The sequence below is a fragment of the Tachysurus vachellii genome, chromosome 22 (genome assembly GCF_030014155.1).
Source record: "Tachysurus vachellii isolate PV-2020 chromosome 22, HZAU_Pvac_v1, whole genome shotgun sequence".
In the NCBI taxonomy this organism is placed as follows: Eukaryota; Metazoa; Chordata; class Actinopteri; order Siluriformes; family Bagridae; genus Tachysurus; species Tachysurus vachellii.
The window spans coordinates 5,426,703-5,447,532 of record NC_083481.1 but is presented as its reverse complement, the minus strand read 5'-3'; the positions used below and the strand labels follow the sequence as shown (position 1 = coordinate 5,447,532).

Below are 20,830 nucleotides of genomic sequence, written 5' to 3'. Positions count from 1 at the left end.
GGGACAACGTACGAAACTGTACACAGACCGAACCTGGGAATCTGGTTCGCTTCTGGCTCAACAACATTACAGACTCGTTCACGTTACTAGCCTCCCTGCACATCTAATATTTCTTCTGTTGACATTGTAACCTGACTGGTCTTTTCTGGACACTAATGATATTATGCAATTTAAGCCACAGCTTTTGATTAACAACCTCATATAACCTAAACTAATTCATTAATATATATTTCAGCTTTTACTTTTGCAAGCAGCAGTATCGAGGCAGCTGTTTAAGACCTGCTTTATTTCTAGTCTGCATTCTTAAAACCCAGTAGAGTCTATTAATCAATGCAATACAGAGCCTCGTTCCAAATATTCATGCTTAGGTTTTGATTATGAGCCTGCAATAACATCACGCTTTCAGCCATCTTCACTGAGTGCTTTTTCTATACAAAACATAACAGTCCAGGTCCAAGTCCTCCAGCTGGACTAGCGATCATGTCTGGACTCTGAAGTGTTTCAGTCACAGCGCAGACAAAGTTGCCCATTATGTGGACTTGTTGATGTTGGCCATGTGCTCTTTGGGCTTGTGTTAAGCCGAGTGAGAACGGCACAGTAACACTGAAATCACATGACTAAATTTTTTAAGCTTTACAAGCAACACAGGTAATAAACTGTGAGTTTTGTAGTAGCAATAGGTGAGACATTAGTTTTGGAAATCCATGTAGTGCTCAGTGATCTTCATAAATCAGAGCTTCCACTAACATGAATGAAATAAAATACGGTACAGAGATCATCTAAGATTAATGTTAGTCCTAATGTTACACATAGCTCAACAAATCAAATAAATAGGATGGGATAAGAACTTTGACCATGGACTTAAACCATTTGGATGGAAAGCAATACTTAGTATCGTAAGCACTTTCATTTTCAACAAACCATCTAATATATGATGCTTTTTCAGTAATTTTAAAATTAACACAAATCCTGTTTTTAAAGTAATAAAGAAATGCAATTTTAATCCATTCTTTAATCCAACTTTTTTTAGCGTAACTTTTAGGCATTGGAGCTGTTTGATACAATACTTATTTGTTGCAGGATTAATAAGCAGGATGTATTATATACCACATCAGTGCTGACATGTCAAATCTGATCATTAACAACACCTTGGTCAGGTGTTTATTTTAATGCTTGTTGTTTCTATAGATAGATAGATAGATAGATAGATAGATAGATAGATAGATAGATAGATAGATAGATAGATAGATAGATAGATAGATAGATAGATAGATAGATAGATAGATAGATAGATAGATAGGTGGATGGAAATACAGACAGATAGATAGATAGATAGATAGATAGATAGATAGATAGATAGTCTATCTATCTATCTATCTATCTATAGAAACAACAAGCATTAAAATAAACACCTGACCAAGGTGCTGTTAATGATCAGATTTGACATGTCAGCACTGATGTGGTATATAATACATCCTGCTTATTAATCCTGCAACAAATAAGTATTGTATCAAACAGCTCCAATGCCTAAAACTACCATGACCTCACATCCCCCGGTATCAAATTCACGTTTAACTATTATTTCAAGTCCTTACAATTAATCAAACACATTCTCTTTGTACTATGCTCTCTGCTTAAAATAACCTATTTCATTCGTTCCTTATCTTTTTCCAGACCCAAAGCATTTTTCGATGATGATCAAATGGGCACGGAATGTATGAAAATAGCTGGGATATTTACAGGACTTGTGTAAACACTCCAGTTTATTCCTCGCAGTTCAGCTTTTCCTCAAATAGAAATGTGGTCGAAGGAAGTATCAAGACTTTGCTTAGTGCTCATTGCCAACTGCTGTGAAATCACAAATTCTTCTGTCTTAATGTCTTTATGGGCTGGTAGTAAAAATGTAACCCCATGCCAAACAACACACACTCAGAATGAAGCGTTACTGATTTAACCCTCTGATCAAACACCACCATGTTGTCCAGCCATGTTTCCTTCCCAGTCCAAAGATATGTATTACTGTATCTATAAATTGTCCATTGTGTGTGTGTGTGTGTGTGTGTGTGTGTGTGTGTGTGTGTGTGTGTGTGTGTGTGTGTGTGTGTGTGTGTGAGATGTTGTGTCCTGTGATGGGTTGGCACGATGTCCACGCTATCTATCTATCTATCTATCTATCTATCTATCTATCTATCTATCTATCTATCTATCTATCTATCTATCTATCTAGCTGTCTGTCTAATTGTCTATCTATCTATCTATCTATCTATCTATCTATCTATCTATCTATCTATCTATCTATCCTTCCACCATCTAGCTGTCTGTCTAATTGTCTATCTATCTATCTATCTCTCTATCTATCTATCTATCTATCTATCTATCTATCTATCTATCTATCTATCCTTCCACCATCTAGCTGTCTGTCTAATTGTCTATCTATCTATCTATCTATCTATCTATCTATCTATCTATCTATCTATCTATCTATCTATCTATCCTTCCACCCATCTAGCTGTCTGTCTAATTGTCTGTCTATCTATCTATCTATCTATCTGTCTGTCTGTCTGTCTGTCTGTCTATCTGTGTTTTATATTGTTTATTTTATAAAGGCCTGAACTGTTCTCTGAGGCTTTGAGGGACTCTCACTGCCTTTGAGATGTTTTTATCCTCCTGAAGATTTATGAGTCTCTATAATCAGATCCATGACTTGTTTTGAATGTTGTTTTGTTCGGTGGACAACGTCGACCATAAAGCTGGACCTCACAGAGAGCCGGATTTTTATTCACATGAAATACCAGGTGATTCTTCTCCAATTTCCGAAACAGGTGTTGGGAACACGAAGAATCCGAGCGAGTTGGCAAGATGGTCTTTTTACACCTGATCAAAGTAAGCAGTGTAATTACATAAAGAATAAAATAAAAACTTTTGCAAGGCTAGAGAAATGAAATGCCAAGGTTTTTTTTTTTTGGCGCTCTCTCAAACATAATAATACCCTTTTTTATTTTCTGCCCGTCTGTGTAGTTACTCAGCAGGCTGAACAGGTTTGCTAATGAAAGGTCTTGTTGGATGTGTTAATGTCTACTGAGGACAAAACATCTGGAGAAGGAACATGTTCAAGCAAGCAGAGACAGAACCTGGTCCTGAAGATCCGCTTTTTATATGTGTTTATCTAAAAAAAACATCTAGCAGGAAGTTAAATGAACTCGTTCACCTTCAGGGAATCAATCTAGCGTAAGTTCTAATTCTACTGTGGTTTAAAATAAAAATGATATCAGCCCATTTTGATATGTTAGCATTTCTGTAGTAACAAGTGTCCACACTGTTAGTGCTTGGCAACAACCAGATGTAAAGCTTTAACTAACACACAGTCGACACACACAGTCTTCAGGATGGAAGGTTAGTGTTTGATGTTTCTCTCTAACAAGATTAACTTTGTTTACCTTATTAAGAAAAGAGGAAATAAAGGAAGGCAGGAGTGGAAATGATTGTTTATAGATTTGTTAACATTTCATTCACTTACGGTATTTGGTAGAAACTATTACACCAAGTGACTTACATTTTGAGGGTTAAGGGCCTTGTTTAGGGGCCCCAGCAGTGGCAGCTTGGTAGCCCTGTGATTCAAACTCACTACCTTCTGCCCAACACCTAAACACCTGGGCTGCCACATCCCACACATGACAATGTGAACTTTCAGGGATTTTATATAACATTACTTTTTTATTTATTTTTTTTAAAGGACAAAATTCTTTCATAAAAAAATAAGGATCAGAGTTTAGCAAGTGGATAGATATTTGGGTTGTACCTCTGGGATTGGTGATTCAATTCATTACACAAGGCAAAACACACACACACACACACACACACACACACACACATACACACACACATCACACACATACTGTACACAAAAGTCAACCAAAGGAAACTGGAAAAAACCCTGAAGACAAAAAGACGTGAGTTATAGGCCAACTGGTCAATGTGTGTGTGTGTCTGTGTGTGTGTAATGGAGATATGAGTAACTTAATTAATTATTTAAATGTTCATTCATTCATTCATTCATTTTCTACCGCTTATCCGAACTACCTCGGGTCACGGGGTTATTTAAATGTTAATAATTTAAATTTAAATATTTATTGTTATATGGCATTAAATACTAAATCTTGTATAAACCATAAATATATACAATAAAGCCAAAATATTGTTTGTGGTATTTATTCATAGATCAAGGAAATACATTTAAATATGAAGGCAGCAATCAGGTCATTTTATAATCTGTCGAGTGCAAACGTTTGCATACAACAAACTCAAATTTTTATTTATATATAAAATTCATTGCAAATAAATATTCAAATAGTATAAATTTACAGATCAACAGTGAAAACAAAATTATACCAGTCGAAAATTGACATTTTCTGTTTTTGAATATGACAAAATATTCTTGAATCATTTTTTATGCCTTTTTGTGTCTTTTATATCCTCAAATCATCATATTCTGAAACAAATTCATCATATTCCCCCAATCAGAAGCAAATTTTAGCACTCAACAGATATGATAAAGAAAACAAAAAAAGTTCTCAAAGAAAAGAAAAAAGAAATCAGTTTCATAAAGTCTTAGCATCATATAATGCCGTTTTAAAACAAACAACACAAATCACTGCGTCGGTCATCAGATCTTTAAAAAGTTTCATATCAGATATCAAAACTAACATTTTATATATAATTGCTTACAGACAAAAGCAGAACTTTGGTTTGTGTACTTTATCTGTTTTCCACTCCAAGGTCAGCCTTCCAGTTGATTTATTCAAAGGAAGCACATCAGCGTAATAGAATAACTCATCACCGGTTTATGATACCAATGTTCTCACAAATATGCAACTACTCCCCTTTCCTCTGGTGATAAAATCATTTGATAATGTTATTCTCCCACCTGTATGATATGCCTGAAACATCTCATCCTGCATCTATACTTTACAATGTGAACATTCCAGTTCGAAAGATCATTTTGTACCTTTTTTACTACCCTGCAGTCACTTATACAGTACACATCCTCTTTATAATAAAATACACATCGTTTTTCTATTTTTTTTTCTTCTACGAAATCCGACCAGAAGACATTAACCCGAAAGGTGAACGCGAGTTTCTGATTTTCACATCATTAATAAATACAAACACAAACACTCTTTGATATCTAAACCTCTCCTTTTTCACAGATCTTCTGTTTGGAGGTGCCCTCAGGGGCCGCGCATTAGCTCGCTGTGAAAGAAAAATAATCGTGCGACGTCGCCGCTTCACGTCTACACTTTGATTCTGTCTCCAAACGCATTAATCTTAAACGATACCAAACTTAATATTCATAATAAAATAAGCACATTTACAGGAACTGGCACGTTTTCACATCTAAGGCATTTATTTTCTCTCTAAAGCTTAACTGAAACATCTGTATAAACATTTAACACAATGACTAAATGATATTAGGTTGCATTAGTGCCAGAATTCCAAACCGCTCAGGCTTGGGCGCAATTCCAGTCCAGGACGGCTGTTTGTGGCTGGTGTTGAGGAAAGCTGGAGATGGTGATGAGTTTTATATTGTACATTTTAAAGAAAAACATTTATATTTGTTCAAATATTTTGTATTAGGTGTCCTAAAGTACTACATACACTATATACTTGATGATGTACTTAAAGCTGCCCAAACGTTGATCATGGTATCTTCGTTGGTTCCAAATGGTCTGGTTTGAAAATTTCAGAAACTGAAGATCTCCTTAAAATTGTACTATGACCGAGCAGAAAAGCATCTCACACCACACATCAGATATTAAGGCAGATGTTCTATCATGAGACCACAAAGGGCTCCACATCTGTCACACATATACATGTATCTGAAGCTACAAGGTGAACAGGTTCCACAAACCTGGAACATAATGTTCCACTCATTCTACTCAAATATTCGTTTATTTAAAAAAAACTCTCCTAGCTCAGGACCTTGAGTGTCAGGGTTATGAACTATTTACCAACACCCTCGTATGAAACGCCCTCAAGCATAGACCACGTTCACCGCATGAACTCTTACCCAAATGCTTATACAAGGCAGGATCTGTTTTATCTCTGACAACACCGGTGAACGTCTGCTTGTGAAACTCCAGACAGCTCAGCTGGCGGAGAAGAAGCTGGAGCCTTTCACTGCATCCAGAACCTCTGCCTCTTCATCACTTCTTTAAAACCAGATAGCGATAATCGTTTTCTACATCTCTTGCCTCCTGTTTCTTGTTTGTTGTTGTATCTGAACATTCAATCTTCAGATGAGTCTGTCACAAAGCCCAGTGAAGGAAAATGGTGTCACTTTAATGCTTTGAGCTCACACTCCTGGTCGTTTCTGACTAACTCCCAGCTCATCAGTGAGTCATCCATATGCGATCTTGTGTGCTGTGTAAAAACCAGATGTATGATGCAAACAAGTTTCAGCCCTAAAGGTCCAATCTGTTCATTACATCAGCGCTCGTTCTCCGTCGAGTCACACCCATGACTGCGTTATACAATGACGTGAAGAGTTGGTGCAGTATGGTTTTTCTCTAAACACTCGGGCGTCGGTCTTTCTATTTACTAATCCTCAGTAATATACAAAACCGTTTTGGAGATTTGGGTAAAAAAAACACAATTTTATGATATACTCTCGGCGTCGGCTAATGAAACACCTACACTGTTTGCTAGAACTTCCACCGCTGTCTAAATTAGCGGTGTGACACGATTCGATTAATATTACAAATGCATATATAGTAGAGCGATACAGTCTGGATGGCAATAAAGATCTCCAAACTGGCTTCTGCTTGCGCTCAGCAGGTGGGTTTGATGTTCACTTTTGGGTTTTTTTATTGCAGCTACACTGTACGCGAAGAGTCTGACCACACTGCCAGCAGCAGAAATGCTCCTTATGCCAGACCTGGCCATTCTCCTTATGGCATGTCTCTGAGAAGATCAGCTACATGAGAGCGAGAAAGGGAGAAGAAAACAGAGAGAGAAAATGGAGGATAAGGGTTAGTGCTTTAAATATTTTCTCAAATTTCTAATGTCAAAGGTTAAAGGACTTGAAGGCACACTGTCTTTATCTGAATCTGCAACATCTGCGTAAACAAGGCAGCTTGTCTTATAATGAGAAAAAACTGGAGTCGGTCAAGCAGCTATGAAGCTTCTAACTACAACCCAAATATCCAAATATGGTGACAAAGACACACCAAAAAACCCACAAACGTTACTTTGTAAGTTCTTCATTTAAGGCTTAGTTTAGGTTAACAGACCCGTTCATATGGGCACACTTTTTGTTAAATGGCAAGTCATGGAAGTGAGATCAATTAGGGAGGAAAAAAGATATTTTTTTTGTTTTGTTGTTGTTGTTTTTTTCAATTATTGCAAATTGCAGTTCACCTCACAGGCACCATTAAAAAAAAAAAAAATTACAAACCGCTCCTTTAATTTTTTTTTCTTTCCACAGCATAAATAACTGTACTAGTAGTCATCAATAAACTATCAAGCAATTAAATTAAAAAATACATTTTTACTATGGCCATATATAGCAGAGATATATAATCACAGTATCATTAAATTAAGTGATATCTCAAATAAATAAGTAAATGTTGTTATCGTTAAAGCCAACATTCGTGTGATTACGTATCTGTGTGAGAGAAAGCGATTACCTCATCGCAGCCCGGACAGCGCGGCTTCAGACCCTGGCAGTAATGCCGGCCACATAGCAGTGTGTCTTTGCTCCAGAAGTACACCAGATCAACCAGCGCCTCGTTACACTCTGCACACGCAAAGCAGGTAGGATGCCAGACCCGCTCGTACCCGGCTCTCTCGGCGTACACGACCGGACTGTCCAGGGCAGCCAGCTTCCCACAACCACTACAGTGCTGCAGAGGTGAAGAAAAGAAAAGAGATAAAGATAAATGGCTTAATGCTGTGACTACAAAATAAGTGAACGCGTACAATTGGAGAAAATAATATCTACACAGAACAGCGGCACAGGAAATGCTAAGAGAAAAAAACAAATGATATAATGAAATAAAGAAATAACTGCTTCATGTATTCATCTGCATTATTTCTATTCTTCGCTTCCACTTGGCTCCGGAGGAGAGATGTTAAACTGACCATTTTAAAGGTTAAATTAGGCCATCTTCCAAATTTCCTGGTAGATAATCAAAGCCATATTGTCAGGCTAAAATCCCACAGGCCCCAAACGGTGCATTCCTGTTATGATAAAAACACAAATCAGGCACAGATGTTCTTCTAAATTTAATTATTTTCAGATCCAAAATGAACCTCCTCCCTAAAACAATCCTTCCTGAAATAAAAATATAAAGGAAAACGAATAGAACTAAGACGTTAAGCTCTGGTGACGGTTTATATTTAATAATAGATGACAAATTAAAGATGAACAGAAATCTGATGTTTGTGTTATGCTGTGGGGGTCATTTAGGTTTGTATGGTCCACTTATCCCTTTCTGCAATAACGTCCTTTGCGACACAGAGAGGGGGTTTATGGGTATACACGGAAGCGTAGAAGCGTTTTTGTATCTACGATGCTGTACATGAACCAGCTTTCAGGTGACATGTGGCCAGTTGGTGACCGGCTGCATATCCAGAAAGTGATATTTTCCAGCAGGTTTAAATGAGGACTTGTGATGAATCAACACAATCAATGAATTGCATTCAATGCCTGATGTGGCACAACCACTAGCAGCTCAGCCAGATTTCTGATCATTACTGATCATTCGCTCAATCACTTTTCCTGAGAAAAGATTGGCTGAGTATCTTGAATGACCAGATTTCTATTTAAATAAATAAAAAATATATAAATAAATAAATCTCTGTGCAATTTCTGGAATACTGTGGTGTTATGTTTTTAACCTCAGAGAGTCCTCACACCTCTTCCATAATTTACATCAAACAAGGCAGAGCAAAGACAATATTACAGCGACAAGACTGACCCCCACACTCGTGTGCCGTTTGCATGTGTTATTAATAACAGTCGATCTACACAGGAAACTTCAATTAACCTTGAAGGTTTTATTTGCTCGCTCCATCATAAAACATGGTATCACAGACATAATTCCAGGAAATGAGGAGGAATGCCATGTAACATTTTAGATGTGAGAGAAAGAACCACTGAGATTTTTACAAGCCTATAAATGAGCCTTAGCAGGGCAAACCTAAGACCACTAATTTAGACAAGAACTGTAAATGGTAAATCACCGTCCTCCATCTGAGCCAAAAAGAAAAACAAAACAAAAACAAATTAACCTTTTAAGAAACATTCTGTTCTCTTCATACTTTCAGCTCAATCGTGTTTAATGAACCCTAGTCACTGTAAAGATGGCTTTAGGGAACAGACTTTGGGCTTTCTTAACTCTTCTTAAGCAAATTACTAACCAATTAACACCAAAACTACAGTAATAGCTCATAGATTTTATGTTAAATCTTTTGCTAATTAAAACTTGTTTTTAAGACTTCAAAACACCTTAAATGGTTCAAACCCCAGGACTGACATTAAAATCATTGGTGAATGTTTTAGCAAATGCTCTCACAGCCACTACACAGCTGTATCCTTGGATCGTATCCTATATCGATTAAGAATGAAAAAGATGTTTTAAGTCTTAAACACTCAGATAAAATCAGGGGTAGCTCCAGACAAGCTCTGCATAACTTGTAATAAAATTATAACAACGAGAGATGGTGAACATATTCGCATCAATTCTCTGGGCAATATTTAGAAATCAATCTTTCTGAAACAGAAGATTTGCTTACTCGGCAGCAGGCTTCTCAGCAAACACAGATTTTTTCCGTCGTTTAGCCGTGCAGTACCGTTTCGAGAAATTTAAAGCTTGCCTCAAAATAAGTGGATAATTAGCATCTATTCAGCCAATTGGACAGAAAAACAGCGTTTGGTTTATATACAAGTAAATGTAAAACAGGTGGCAAGTTAGTGTGCTTCTAAACTCTATATGTTAAACGTCCTGGCATTGTTAACCCGACTTCGAGTTCTGTTTCATTTTATTTTTTTCACTATGCTAAGATGAGTGTGTTAAACAGAATAGCTGCTAGTAATCTAAAGACAAGACCATTTTGCTTAAACTAGCATGGAAGTGTGTCTGCATTATATACAGTCAAAGTGTGAAGTTAAAGTGGATAATAAGCCAAATACACAATACAGCAAAGGGCTAGTTTACAGTTTCAACTCATTTTCTTTCACGTTTGATGACTTTAGAGCACCATATGTATTGTTGTTAAACATCCAGTATGTGACCTTGAGGTGCAGCTCTAGCTTTGTTCTCAGAACAACAGCCTAGTCATTCTTTTATTGTTCTGTATGACCAGTTATGATACATAACTCATTTCCGTAGAAAACCACAGTAAATGGCATCAATGGCATTCATCCATTCTAAATGAAAAGGTTATAAGAATCACTGGCTGTAAATGTTCTTGTAATGTCTTGGGATGCTGACACTAGAAGTTTAATGAGAGAGAGAGAGAGAGAGAGAGAGAGAGAGAGAGAGACTGATGAAGATAAATGTTGAGACAATCTTTGTCCAAGAATCTTTTAGAAATTAAGAGTTTTCCATCCTTTCCAAAATGCATTTTTTCCTTGCTTGGCACAAAGGAAAAATAAAAGAAACAGTCTGTTAATGTGGGCATTTGTGTGTGTGTGTGTATGTGTGTGTGGGTGTCTGTGTGTGTTTGTGCGTCAAACGTACATATTCACTCTTCTTTCCTTTCTCTTCCAGTGTGCCATTGGTGGTGGGCTCAGTGTTTGGCTGTTCTTTTCCATTCTTCTGTTTTCCACCGTTGTCTTTGGACATTCCTCCCTCTCCTGGCAGCGCTACCTCGCCCACTCCCAACGCATCCTCTTTATAACTTATTACAAACTGAGCCATGGCTTTGACTTCAGCCTCGGACAAGGTGTGGCACTGTGACGGGTCCTGATCGTAAGCAGGGAGCTGCCTCATCAACTGCCTGCGCCTGTACAGTGCCCCCTCTGTGCCCGCCACAGGCCGCCTTTCCTCCGGGAGAAGCTCCATGTATTGCATGGCCTAGTGCACACACAAAAATATGATGAATTAGGATAGAATTAGACTTAAAATTGTTAGCTCATAAAAAACTCATCATCATTCAATTCAACGTTGGATTGGTAAAATCCCAACAAAACCAGTCCGACAGAACTCCCATGAGATCAAGCTAGTAATGTTAGCATTTACACATCATTAAAATTCCCAAAATAGGAATGATACGAAAAAGCTTTAGACAGGCTAGCTATTCATATAGGAGACCCAGCATGCCAACTTTCTCTTGTTCTGTCTCTTCAAACCACCAAGGCTCACTGTAACACTGCCTCATTGTTAAACCCTCAATATCATTGCATTATCAACAGCATAAATTTAATATAAACTAAAAGAGCCACTAAATAGCCATTATATGACAAATCAACCTCTTGGTAGTCTTACGATTATGAAAAAAGAAAGCTTCAATGGACAAATATGGAGCACTAAGTAAGCCAGGGACAGTCACTCTACCTTTTAGTCCTGTAACTGATCATACAAATCTTTAGCTGGGTCTAACAAAATCTTCTATAAATGTTCCGGGTCTCATATACAAATATTCAAACTGGCAGGTTAGAGGAAAATGATGGGTTGAGAAAAATCCAGTCTGAAGAGAACTGGAAGAGAAGAAGAGTAGCTTGACTGTGTTGTTTATGTTATGACTACATGCCTTATCATTGGGTTGTTTTCCTAATGTGTACACCTGTTTTGTTTTTAGCCCTTAATTTATTAATTAAACTTTATATATGAATGATTTATTAATCTAATTATACATTGGTGCTTGGTAAAAAGCATTATTTATGTAAGAAAAAAAAGGTTGTAGATTTTACTGAATTTAAAAGTGTATGTTGGTTCCAGGTGAATACATTGAGTAACATTAAATCTTTAGTACAGCTAAAATTATTTGATCACATATTTTCGAAGCCCTGAATAAATGTTTGCTGTTTGCTGCGCTGTCTTATAATGCATATTTTAAGTGCCTAAAATTAGTATGTATACAAAATATGCATTATTTTACTTTAGATTTTTACTCCTATAACCTATAATTCCTATCAGTGCCAAATTCCACGTGAGATTTCATTACATTAACACATAAATGTGAACTGAGCACGCTCACTCTACCTCATTCAATCATGAAGAAAATTGTTCAAATTAAGTTAAGTATAAGCAAAAAAATTATATTTTTCCTAACTGACAACATATTCAATTTTAATTCGGTGTACCTTTGCTTACTCAGCAGCAAGCTTCTGAGCACAGTACATGCCAACAGACAGCTCCGTGTCCCAACTCGGAGGATCGGTTTAGTGGAGGAAATTTAGCAGTCGCCTCAAAATAATAGGATAATTTGCATCCCTTTAGCCATTTGGACAGCTACACACAAACATTTGGCTTCTATATGTTAATTCAAAACAGGTGGTAATTCATTGTGCTTCTCTACTCTTTAAGCTAAACTGTTGGGAGAAATTGCCTTTGCTACAGTCGTCCTCTGGCATCGTAAACTTCTAAGACCGTCTTTAAAGCGACCACAGATATTCCGAAACCCACTAAAAGAAAACATGCCCGCTCTGTGTAGAGACTGGTAAAGAAGAACAATAGTGCTACAGTTCTTTACTGCCTTTAAGTACTTTAGAAGACAGCTGTAAAGAACTTGGAGAGACAATCCTAATTATTGCAACAAAAGCTCCGGCACAGCACGGAGTAAGACAAAAGTCACCCTGAAGCAGTCATTAAGGCAGGCCTGCTTCAAATTCACACTCTTTAAACCACTGGAAAAACATGTTGATAGAAATTGTGGTCCTGTATAGACCTTCTCATCTGTCTTGAATAGGCGAACCATAATTCCAAGCGCCACAATAGTGAACCTGCCAGACTCACTCCAGAGAACAAAGCTCCCTAATACACTCTGGGTTTCAGGAAAAGACAGGGGGAGCTCATATGGCTGAAAAAACAGTCAGCTATTCCCTCCGAGAGATGAAAGTTCTTCGCCTCGGCACACAGCGGACACGCTTCCTGGCAGCTCAGAGTGGAATAGTAAAGCTGAAGGCTTATTTCCAGATCTCCACCCTACCCAACAACAAAAACCACATACGGTGCCTCTGGCAGGACTAATCACCGCATGAAAGTCAAGTGGAACACCAGAGGAGTCTGGCCAGGCCGAATTAGCGCTCTGTTTAAGAATAGGAGCAGTGACAGCCAGCAATTGCGATAGAGAAAAGGTCAGGCTCATTTCTGCATCTTAGAGTGCCAGATTATTCCAGTGATCAGCAGATATAATTCTGTTCCCCTGATACCAAACAACTACCATTCATTCTTGTACAGTGATACCAAACAAATACCTCCACAGCCAGAGGATGTATTATTTAAGGGTTCACTGCAAACAGTTGCAGCTTTAAATATCAAACGCACTATTAGATTTCTTCCCTCGACCGGAGAGATGTAGGGACTTGAAAGAGGCAGATAATCACATAATGCATTCTGCTGGAACACCCTGAGGATTATTTTCCACCCCAATTCTTACCAGTACCATCTTCTTGTAATCCTCTTCACTATGCTTTGAATTTAAACTCCAAAAGAAAGGTTGATGTTTACCAGAAGCACCAAGTTTGAATGTACCAAGGTTTCTGCCAATCACAAGTCTCATCTTTCCCACACTGATTTTATTTAAACTATCTGGCTGGTCTTTTTGTGCCGAGCTTGTGCAAGCTAACCATATACCTTGGAAATATTCCACACTCATAAAAAGTAGTTCTTGGAGGGTTCTTTGGATAATTAACACTTCTTAGATTTCTGAAAGGGTATAACTAGATTTTCTCCTCACTCATTTTGTGTAACTATTAAACTGTAGCAATGTGACACCTTCTGGTGATTTCTCACCAGTTTCTGAGTCAGGCCAGGTGGAGCCCAGTCATAGGTAATTGTGTTGAAGGTGGGGTCTTTGCGAGACACAACAGGGTTGGTGATGATCATGCGGTTGCGCTTGTAGACTCTCAGGCCGTCTCCACCTTTCACTTTGGCAGTCAGGTGGCCGTATTTGGAGTCCGCCAGCAATCGACCCATTTTATAGTCATCCTCAAGGTCCGAGCTGGGGGTGTGGTCTTCTCGGCTGCAGTGACACTGAGTACAAGCTTTTCTAAAGGAGGATAAATATGAAAATTGTTATTATCGTAACAAAAAAGTCTGCTGAGAATACATAAAGCTACAGTACTCTGGCACGATAATGGATGTTTAGAAAAAAACATCAGTCATGATTTGTTACTCTGAATTCTTATTTCACAGGTCCGGAACCACACTTCTACTAAAGCACCAGTCAATAAAAAGCATTTTAATTGTGAACAGTTTACATGACATGCACATGGAAAAGTTCAGTGTATATCATATCAAGTGCAAAGCTCTTTCAAAACCCATACAACGAGCTTCAACTCGTCTGCCTATTTGCTGCAAATCATCTTTTAGGCTCAAGGAAATGTAAACAGAGACGCCCACAAAGGCTAGCAGCACACTTGCGGTGCAGCAAGTAGAGCATTCCCTAAATATCAAGGGAAAAGAAGAATGGAGGGATATGGAGCCATGTCCTCATTTTCTTTACGTTTTTAGCAGAGAGAATAAATCACCTCCAGGAATGTGGCTGGAATCCAGAGCAGATCCCTTTACATGTCAGACACACCGCACCCCTTACTGCTGGCGGCTGCCCCACTGACATCTGGGAGAAAAAATACAGAGGCATACAAGAGAAAGAGAGAAAAGAAGAGAATGAGCATTCAGAGAATAAATAGAAGGAGGAGCCGTGTGCATTAAGTAGTGTAATTACTGATAATCACTTTAATCATGGTTCATTTTAAGGACATTTCAGCTCACCTTTTGATGATATACGTATTAATTCTCCACAAATAAATTTGAATCAAAAGATGAGCTCTATTGTTGATACAACACTACAACAATTGTCTTCTATAAATGTTAAGAGTTATGAGTGTGTGGAACGAGAGCCTATAACCACGGATGTTTCCTCTGAGAATAAGAGGGTCATAATTTTTTGCCATAATATGTTTAGAAATTCTAAATAGCAGACATAATGGGGATCTATATTTCTTTCACACTGTCCATGCAGCAGTTTTCTTTCTACAGTGCATAGACCTTTGTAAGCTGTTGTACTGTAGCAGCACTATATACGTCATTCTGATGAACCTTAAAGGATCGGTTTGTACTTTTATAGAGCTGTCAGCTGCCTGCAATTGCCATGAAAACCATGCCATATCTCAATAATATTCCTTATTAGGTAACGTTCCGGATCATTTCAGGAGCAGAAAATCTAAAAGCAAAACCGTAAACAGAAAAATATATAAATGCAGCAGAGCAAAATGCAGATGGCATCACATCACATGGTAAATTTGGAATTTCCTGATTATCATGGGTATAAAAACTCATTTGGTAACAATGTTGACATGCCAAAACACAGATTTGCACTGGAGCAGACATATGCACAGGATGCGTCTCAAAAGGAAAACAGTCATATGCTGTCTTTCAAGTACATGAGTCACCAAGTCTCCCATGACCATGTCTGTGTGGATTATCCAGCCTAAAAGTACACACTGGTCCCATTCACCTCTACAAAGGTAATAACATGATCTACAGCACATGTCTGTGAGAACTTCACAATGCTGCTGAAACCACACATTTCAAACCAAGGTTCATCAATTCCAGGTCTAAAAGGTCCAGTAGAATTTAGCTCAGAAAAGATCTGTAATTACTTGGTTCAGTATTCATGTTAGAGCAAGATAATCAGTCATCCAGGCTGGACTGCACCACTACAGGACTGGAGTCGATGACCCATGCCCTAAACAAATAAGCTTTTTCCACAGATCTTCACAAAATATTGGTCTCTAATCCTGGTCTTGATGGTGTTTGCCTCTATCCAAGTGGCTCTCAAGAGCACATGAACTCAGGACTGATCCAAAATTGGAAACAAAATTCAACAATAAGACCATAGCACCTGATGAGTAATAATAAGATTCAGTTTTATAGTTTTACATGAGACGAAATCTAAATTATTCCAAGCAGTTCAAATGGTAAAATGAATTCTGCAGCATTTTCATGACATGCCCTCCAATGTAGTCAAACCAGCCAAGAAATCCAGAGCAATATTTAAACTAGTACAGTAGGTAGAACTTCCTCTAGCTGTATGAACATGTAAAAGACTACATTCTAAAATACTATAAATATGTCTTGCCTGAAAAATATATTTTTGGAAAAGTGGAGAATTTTATACACTTTTGACAAATTTATGCTCGGCATTGACGCTCGTACTTAGAACCTTCCGGTCATGAGCGCAGATCCTTAACTGCTAAGCTACGCCTAAAATAGCACCTATGTGCTAGAATGAGACCCTATTGTCCAGAAAAAGCATGTATGTAAAGTGATAGGTATGAGAGATGTATGAGGACATGGAAATGGATGATATGTAGTGAAAGCAGCTTAGAACTTTGTCTCTCTCTTCCAGTCCATTTGTCAATTGGTCACTCAGTCAACAGAGACAAAACCTTGCAGTCAGCACATCACACCATAGCTATAAGATTTACATCGCAGAGACTGCTGCTTAAGCCACATGATGAAGTGTCAGGTAAAAAAAATAAATAATGTAACATTATAAATAGAAAGTGAACAAAACAACACTGCATGTAACCATGGCAGTAAAGCCTACTGTATGTCAGAAAGGCAGACATATTTATTTCATGAGTCCATCACCCTCATGTAAAAGGTCAGTGTTACTAAGTCATGTCACCCCCTCGAAACGCTCCAAGCCCCTGACATCTACTAATGAATGACTCTTTAACAGCTATGCTGTTTAATTTAGAGGTTCAGCTTTCCACTAAAGTACACAGGTCAAGTGGCCATTCATCACCCAGAATAACTCACAAGTACAACAAAGACTCCAGACTAGGCCTCTATATACAAAATTATCCAATAGCAAATCATTACTCATTGCTCATATATGCAATTTTGAAATTCCAGAATGAACGTCACCAACAATGCTCCAATTCATTCATACTGAACGCATCATCAAAATAAAAGCCAAACACTCGTCCATCACTAGTCACATTAGTAAACTCCTTTAAAAATAACATCCTAATAAGATAAGATAATTTGAATAATAGGAACGATGCTACAATTTAAAACTGCTGTATAAAGTCAAGGTCAGAAAATGAGAGCGAGGCAATATTATAACACTATTGTACATTTTAGTGTTTTCCAGTGTTTTATTTAGGTTTTCCAGCACACAATTAGGCCCCATCACAAAAGTCTCAATATCAACTATACACGGTTACATATACAGATAAACTATGCCACAAATGAGAGGCTTTTCTACAGACCCGAAAAGTTACATAGCCACAGATTTGTCTTTCAATAAACATTGAATATGTAAATATTAAAATCCAACTAGTATTAGAACACTGAAATTCTTTTCAACAGCCGCAGCCGCAGTCACAGTCGTCGCATCTCAAAAGTTCCACATACAGTTCAGCCATAAACCCCTCAACATAGCCGCAGTGTGTGCACGGCAAACAGTCTGCTAGCAGCGCAATGTTGTTCCAGACAGTAGAAAATTAAACAGAGAGAAAGCCTGAGTCAGAAGGTTAATGTTTTAGTCTAACAGAAGTCATTTTGGAGCCCAGAGCTCTTTCAGAGAGCGGAAAGCACACAAATATGGGGATTAATGGGATATGAGAGACAAGCTGAACGACGCTGGAGAATTACTTTAAAAACAAAAATAGAAATACATAATTTAAAAATCCTTAAATGTAAATTTTAAAAATACACTACAATATGCTGTAACAGAAAAATGTTCACCTGCACAAGCTTAACATCAGCTATGATATCCTAGCTGCTTTACCATTGCACTAGCTATCAGCTTTGCAAGAATCCAACAAGCTTGCTATTAAAAATCAAAAATGATGTTTATCATGTAAAATCTTTCATGGTATTTAATACCATGTTTGACAGAACACATTGCTAAACATCTATTTTATACATTATGGACTGTTCACAAACAGAAAGTGCTAATCATTAATAAGTTGATGCTAGCGTAGAGTTCTAGCCATAGAACAGCTCTGGAACAAATGTCTGCTTTAAAATTCATTAAAAATGAAATCGTGAGATGAAAGCTGAGGTAAACTCACAAGATACAGGGATATCATTTTAATCCATATTGAGTGACCTTAATCATAAAACTCTGAAGGTTATATTCATTTGTCAGTCATATGCTGTCATCATACCAGAACTGATTGTGTATTATTCATACTTTGACACCTTTATGATTATTTTTTGCAGCTCTCTTCAGCGTCAGTGCTGTCGTATTTGGTCCTCATCCTCTTACTGTTGTCCTACAGCTATTTTACATTGTATGTGGTCTGTTGTGGGGAGACTTGGTTATAAAGCAGTCAGATTACTGTCAGGTTACTCTGTTAACAGCGCTGTACTTGGACTGTATTCTGTCGCTCTTGTATCTTCTGTTTAAATAAAACAGTATAAATAATTGTAATACAACACTCTACTTGAGATCATGATTCATCCAAACTTCATTTGACCAACATCCAAAAGGAAGATGATGTAGAATAAAATTCACAATCGCAGACATGGTTCCAGCAGGACTTACTCATCCTGCCAGGTCCTATAATCATGCAGATACGTTTTCAACCCTTCCTGATGTTTCAGATTATTTCTCTTGTGTATGTGTTTTTTTCCCCCGAAAGAAGTTCCAGAGCATACTGTTAGATAGCTAGCCTACTCTGCAGCTAAAATTGACAAATCAATCATATCTTCTGTATACAGCTGATATTTTATTTTTATTACATTTTGAATGATTCGTTCAAACATAATGGTTGTGCCATAAGGATATACCTGAAATGCACTCTTAAAACTCTTAAAGATCAGATTAGGATTTAAAAATTGAAAAGTGAGTGAAATATTAGGTGCTCTATTAGATGACATTTTAAAATCTATGATTTCTATTTCACTTAAAGCATTACCAGAAGCAAAACCACAGCATATGCTGAGTTAACTGAGATAATGGATAGAGAAAACTTTATACATTTAAAACAATTTTTAATCCTCTTTAAGGATAAATCCACCCTAGGACAACTTAAATAGGTTTGAATCAAATTTGGGATTAAATTATATCAATGCTGAGAATTCCATAAAACAGCATATAAAAATGAATGTTACTGTTCCCACATTCTTGGCACCCATCAAAGATTTATGTGTCCCCACCTCTTAAATCCCAACTTAATTTGTCATTAAGAATAAAGTTTCTTTAAGACTTGTCATTGTGCATGCACGAGCTCAGGAACTCTAAATTTGTCTGTGAAATGTAAATGCTCAGCATTTTTTCCTATTGGAAAAAAGTGTCCAAGCAGAAGGCTGACACTGCGATCAGGGTCCACTTCCTACTCGTCGAAATACAATGAACAGGAGGAAAAAACAGGAAAGGTGCTGGTGAAATGTAGGAAACTATTTTAATTTGCCTGTCAAGAGATGTACGCAAAAGGAAAGTAAAGTAAAGCACTGAGTAGCCACACACTCATTAAGGTTGGCTGGACATTTACAGTAGAGCACCAGGTAGGATACAAAAGTCACATTCAGACCATACACGTTACAATAATAGAAAAATCATTCAGTGTCTATATGGTGATGTGCAAGAAGGCAAAAAAATGAATGCATGTGAAATGGAGATGTGGAAATTGGAGTCATTGTTATTGCTTAACTCCTTGTAATATTACTGTATTACATATTAATTATCATTCAAGTGTGAGCCAGAACGTTATATAACTTTTATATAAAAGAGTTAATAAGTATTCACCATCCATCTGTACACCATCCAAGTATTCACCATCCATCTTTGAGCAATTAACTCAAAGCTCAACTTCAAGAACTTTAATTGCTTTAGTATCTCAAGAAAAAAAAATTAATGAATGTATTTATACAGATTTTTACCTTGGTATAAGGCTACAAATTTACCTACAAATTAATGCTGGAGTCAAACACTTACATACATGTGTAAATTGATATAAACTATATTTATTAAATATTAATATCATAATAATCAGTTATAAAAACAGGGGGAAAAAATGTACTTTATTTGTTTGGTTTTTTTTTTAACAAAAAATCAGATTCTCACCTTCTGCATCCCGGACATCATATCCATTTCGGGTGAATTATTAATATTAAATATGAATAAGAAGTCCAAACAATTATAAAGAGAACTATTTCAAGTCTCGGCTCTCCAGACAGCTCTGTCTCTCCATTTGGTTCACAAAGCTCTATTTAAACTGAATGGGGTCTGCTGGGAATCCCTCGCTCTCTCCACCAACCAATCACAGCTTAAAGAATGACGGCAGCCAATCAGAGACGCGCGGACGTCCGGTTATGAATTTGCATACTACTGCAATAAATAGCAAGATGGATGGATGGATGGATGAATATTGTAGGCCAGCAATGCTCCCGTAATCTTTGTTAAGATATCCGAAGTAACTAATTAGCATTCTACCTCACAAAATTGTATGTTTAAAACGTGTATGAGCTCTTGGAAACCATGGTAACCTTTAGAAGCGTCTTATTACGTACTGTTTAGTATGCTAGTAGGCGAGATATTTAGGCCACGCCCATCCTCCGTGGTGAAAAAAAGAGAAACTCGTGACATCAGCCGTGGCTGTGAATGTACGATATAAGCATGGAAGAATGTACGACTCACATTC

General features: G+C 37.4%; 1 protein-coding gene across 1 annotated transcript; it reads right to left on the bottom strand.

Annotated features, from left to right (window-relative positions):
- Positions 1–4,205: 4,205 nt before the first annotated feature.
- lmcd1 (LIM and cysteine-rich domains 1) lies at positions 4,206–20,373 on the bottom strand. Its single transcript, XM_060858695.1, has 6 exons — positions 20,254–20,373; positions 14,696–14,784; positions 13,959–14,214; positions 10,743–11,078; positions 7,686–7,901; positions 4,206–6,973 (listed from the first exon to the last, which is right to left on the bottom strand). Exons 1-6 carry the CDS (start codon positions 20,278–20,280, stop codon positions 6,848–6,850), a joined length of 1,050 nt encoding a protein of 349 aa, XP_060714678.1. The 5' UTR covers positions 20,281–20,373; the 3' UTR covers positions 4,206–6,847.
- Between the last annotated feature and the right edge of the window lie 457 nt (positions 20,374–20,830).

Excerpts from the sequence above, each read along its gene's own strand:
- lmcd1 (XM_060858695.1), bottom strand. The coding sequence starts at position 20,280 with ATGGATATGATGTCCGGGATGCAGAAG. Across the intron at positions 14,785-20,253 it reads TGATGTCCGGGATGCAGAAG|ATGTCAGTGGGGCAGCCGCC; the intron begins GTGAGAATCTGA and ends TTTTTCTCCCAG. Across the intron at positions 14,215-14,695 it reads TTCCAGCCACATTCCTGGAG|AAAAGCTTGTACTCAGTGTC; the intron begins GTGATTTATTCT and ends ATCCTCCTTTAG.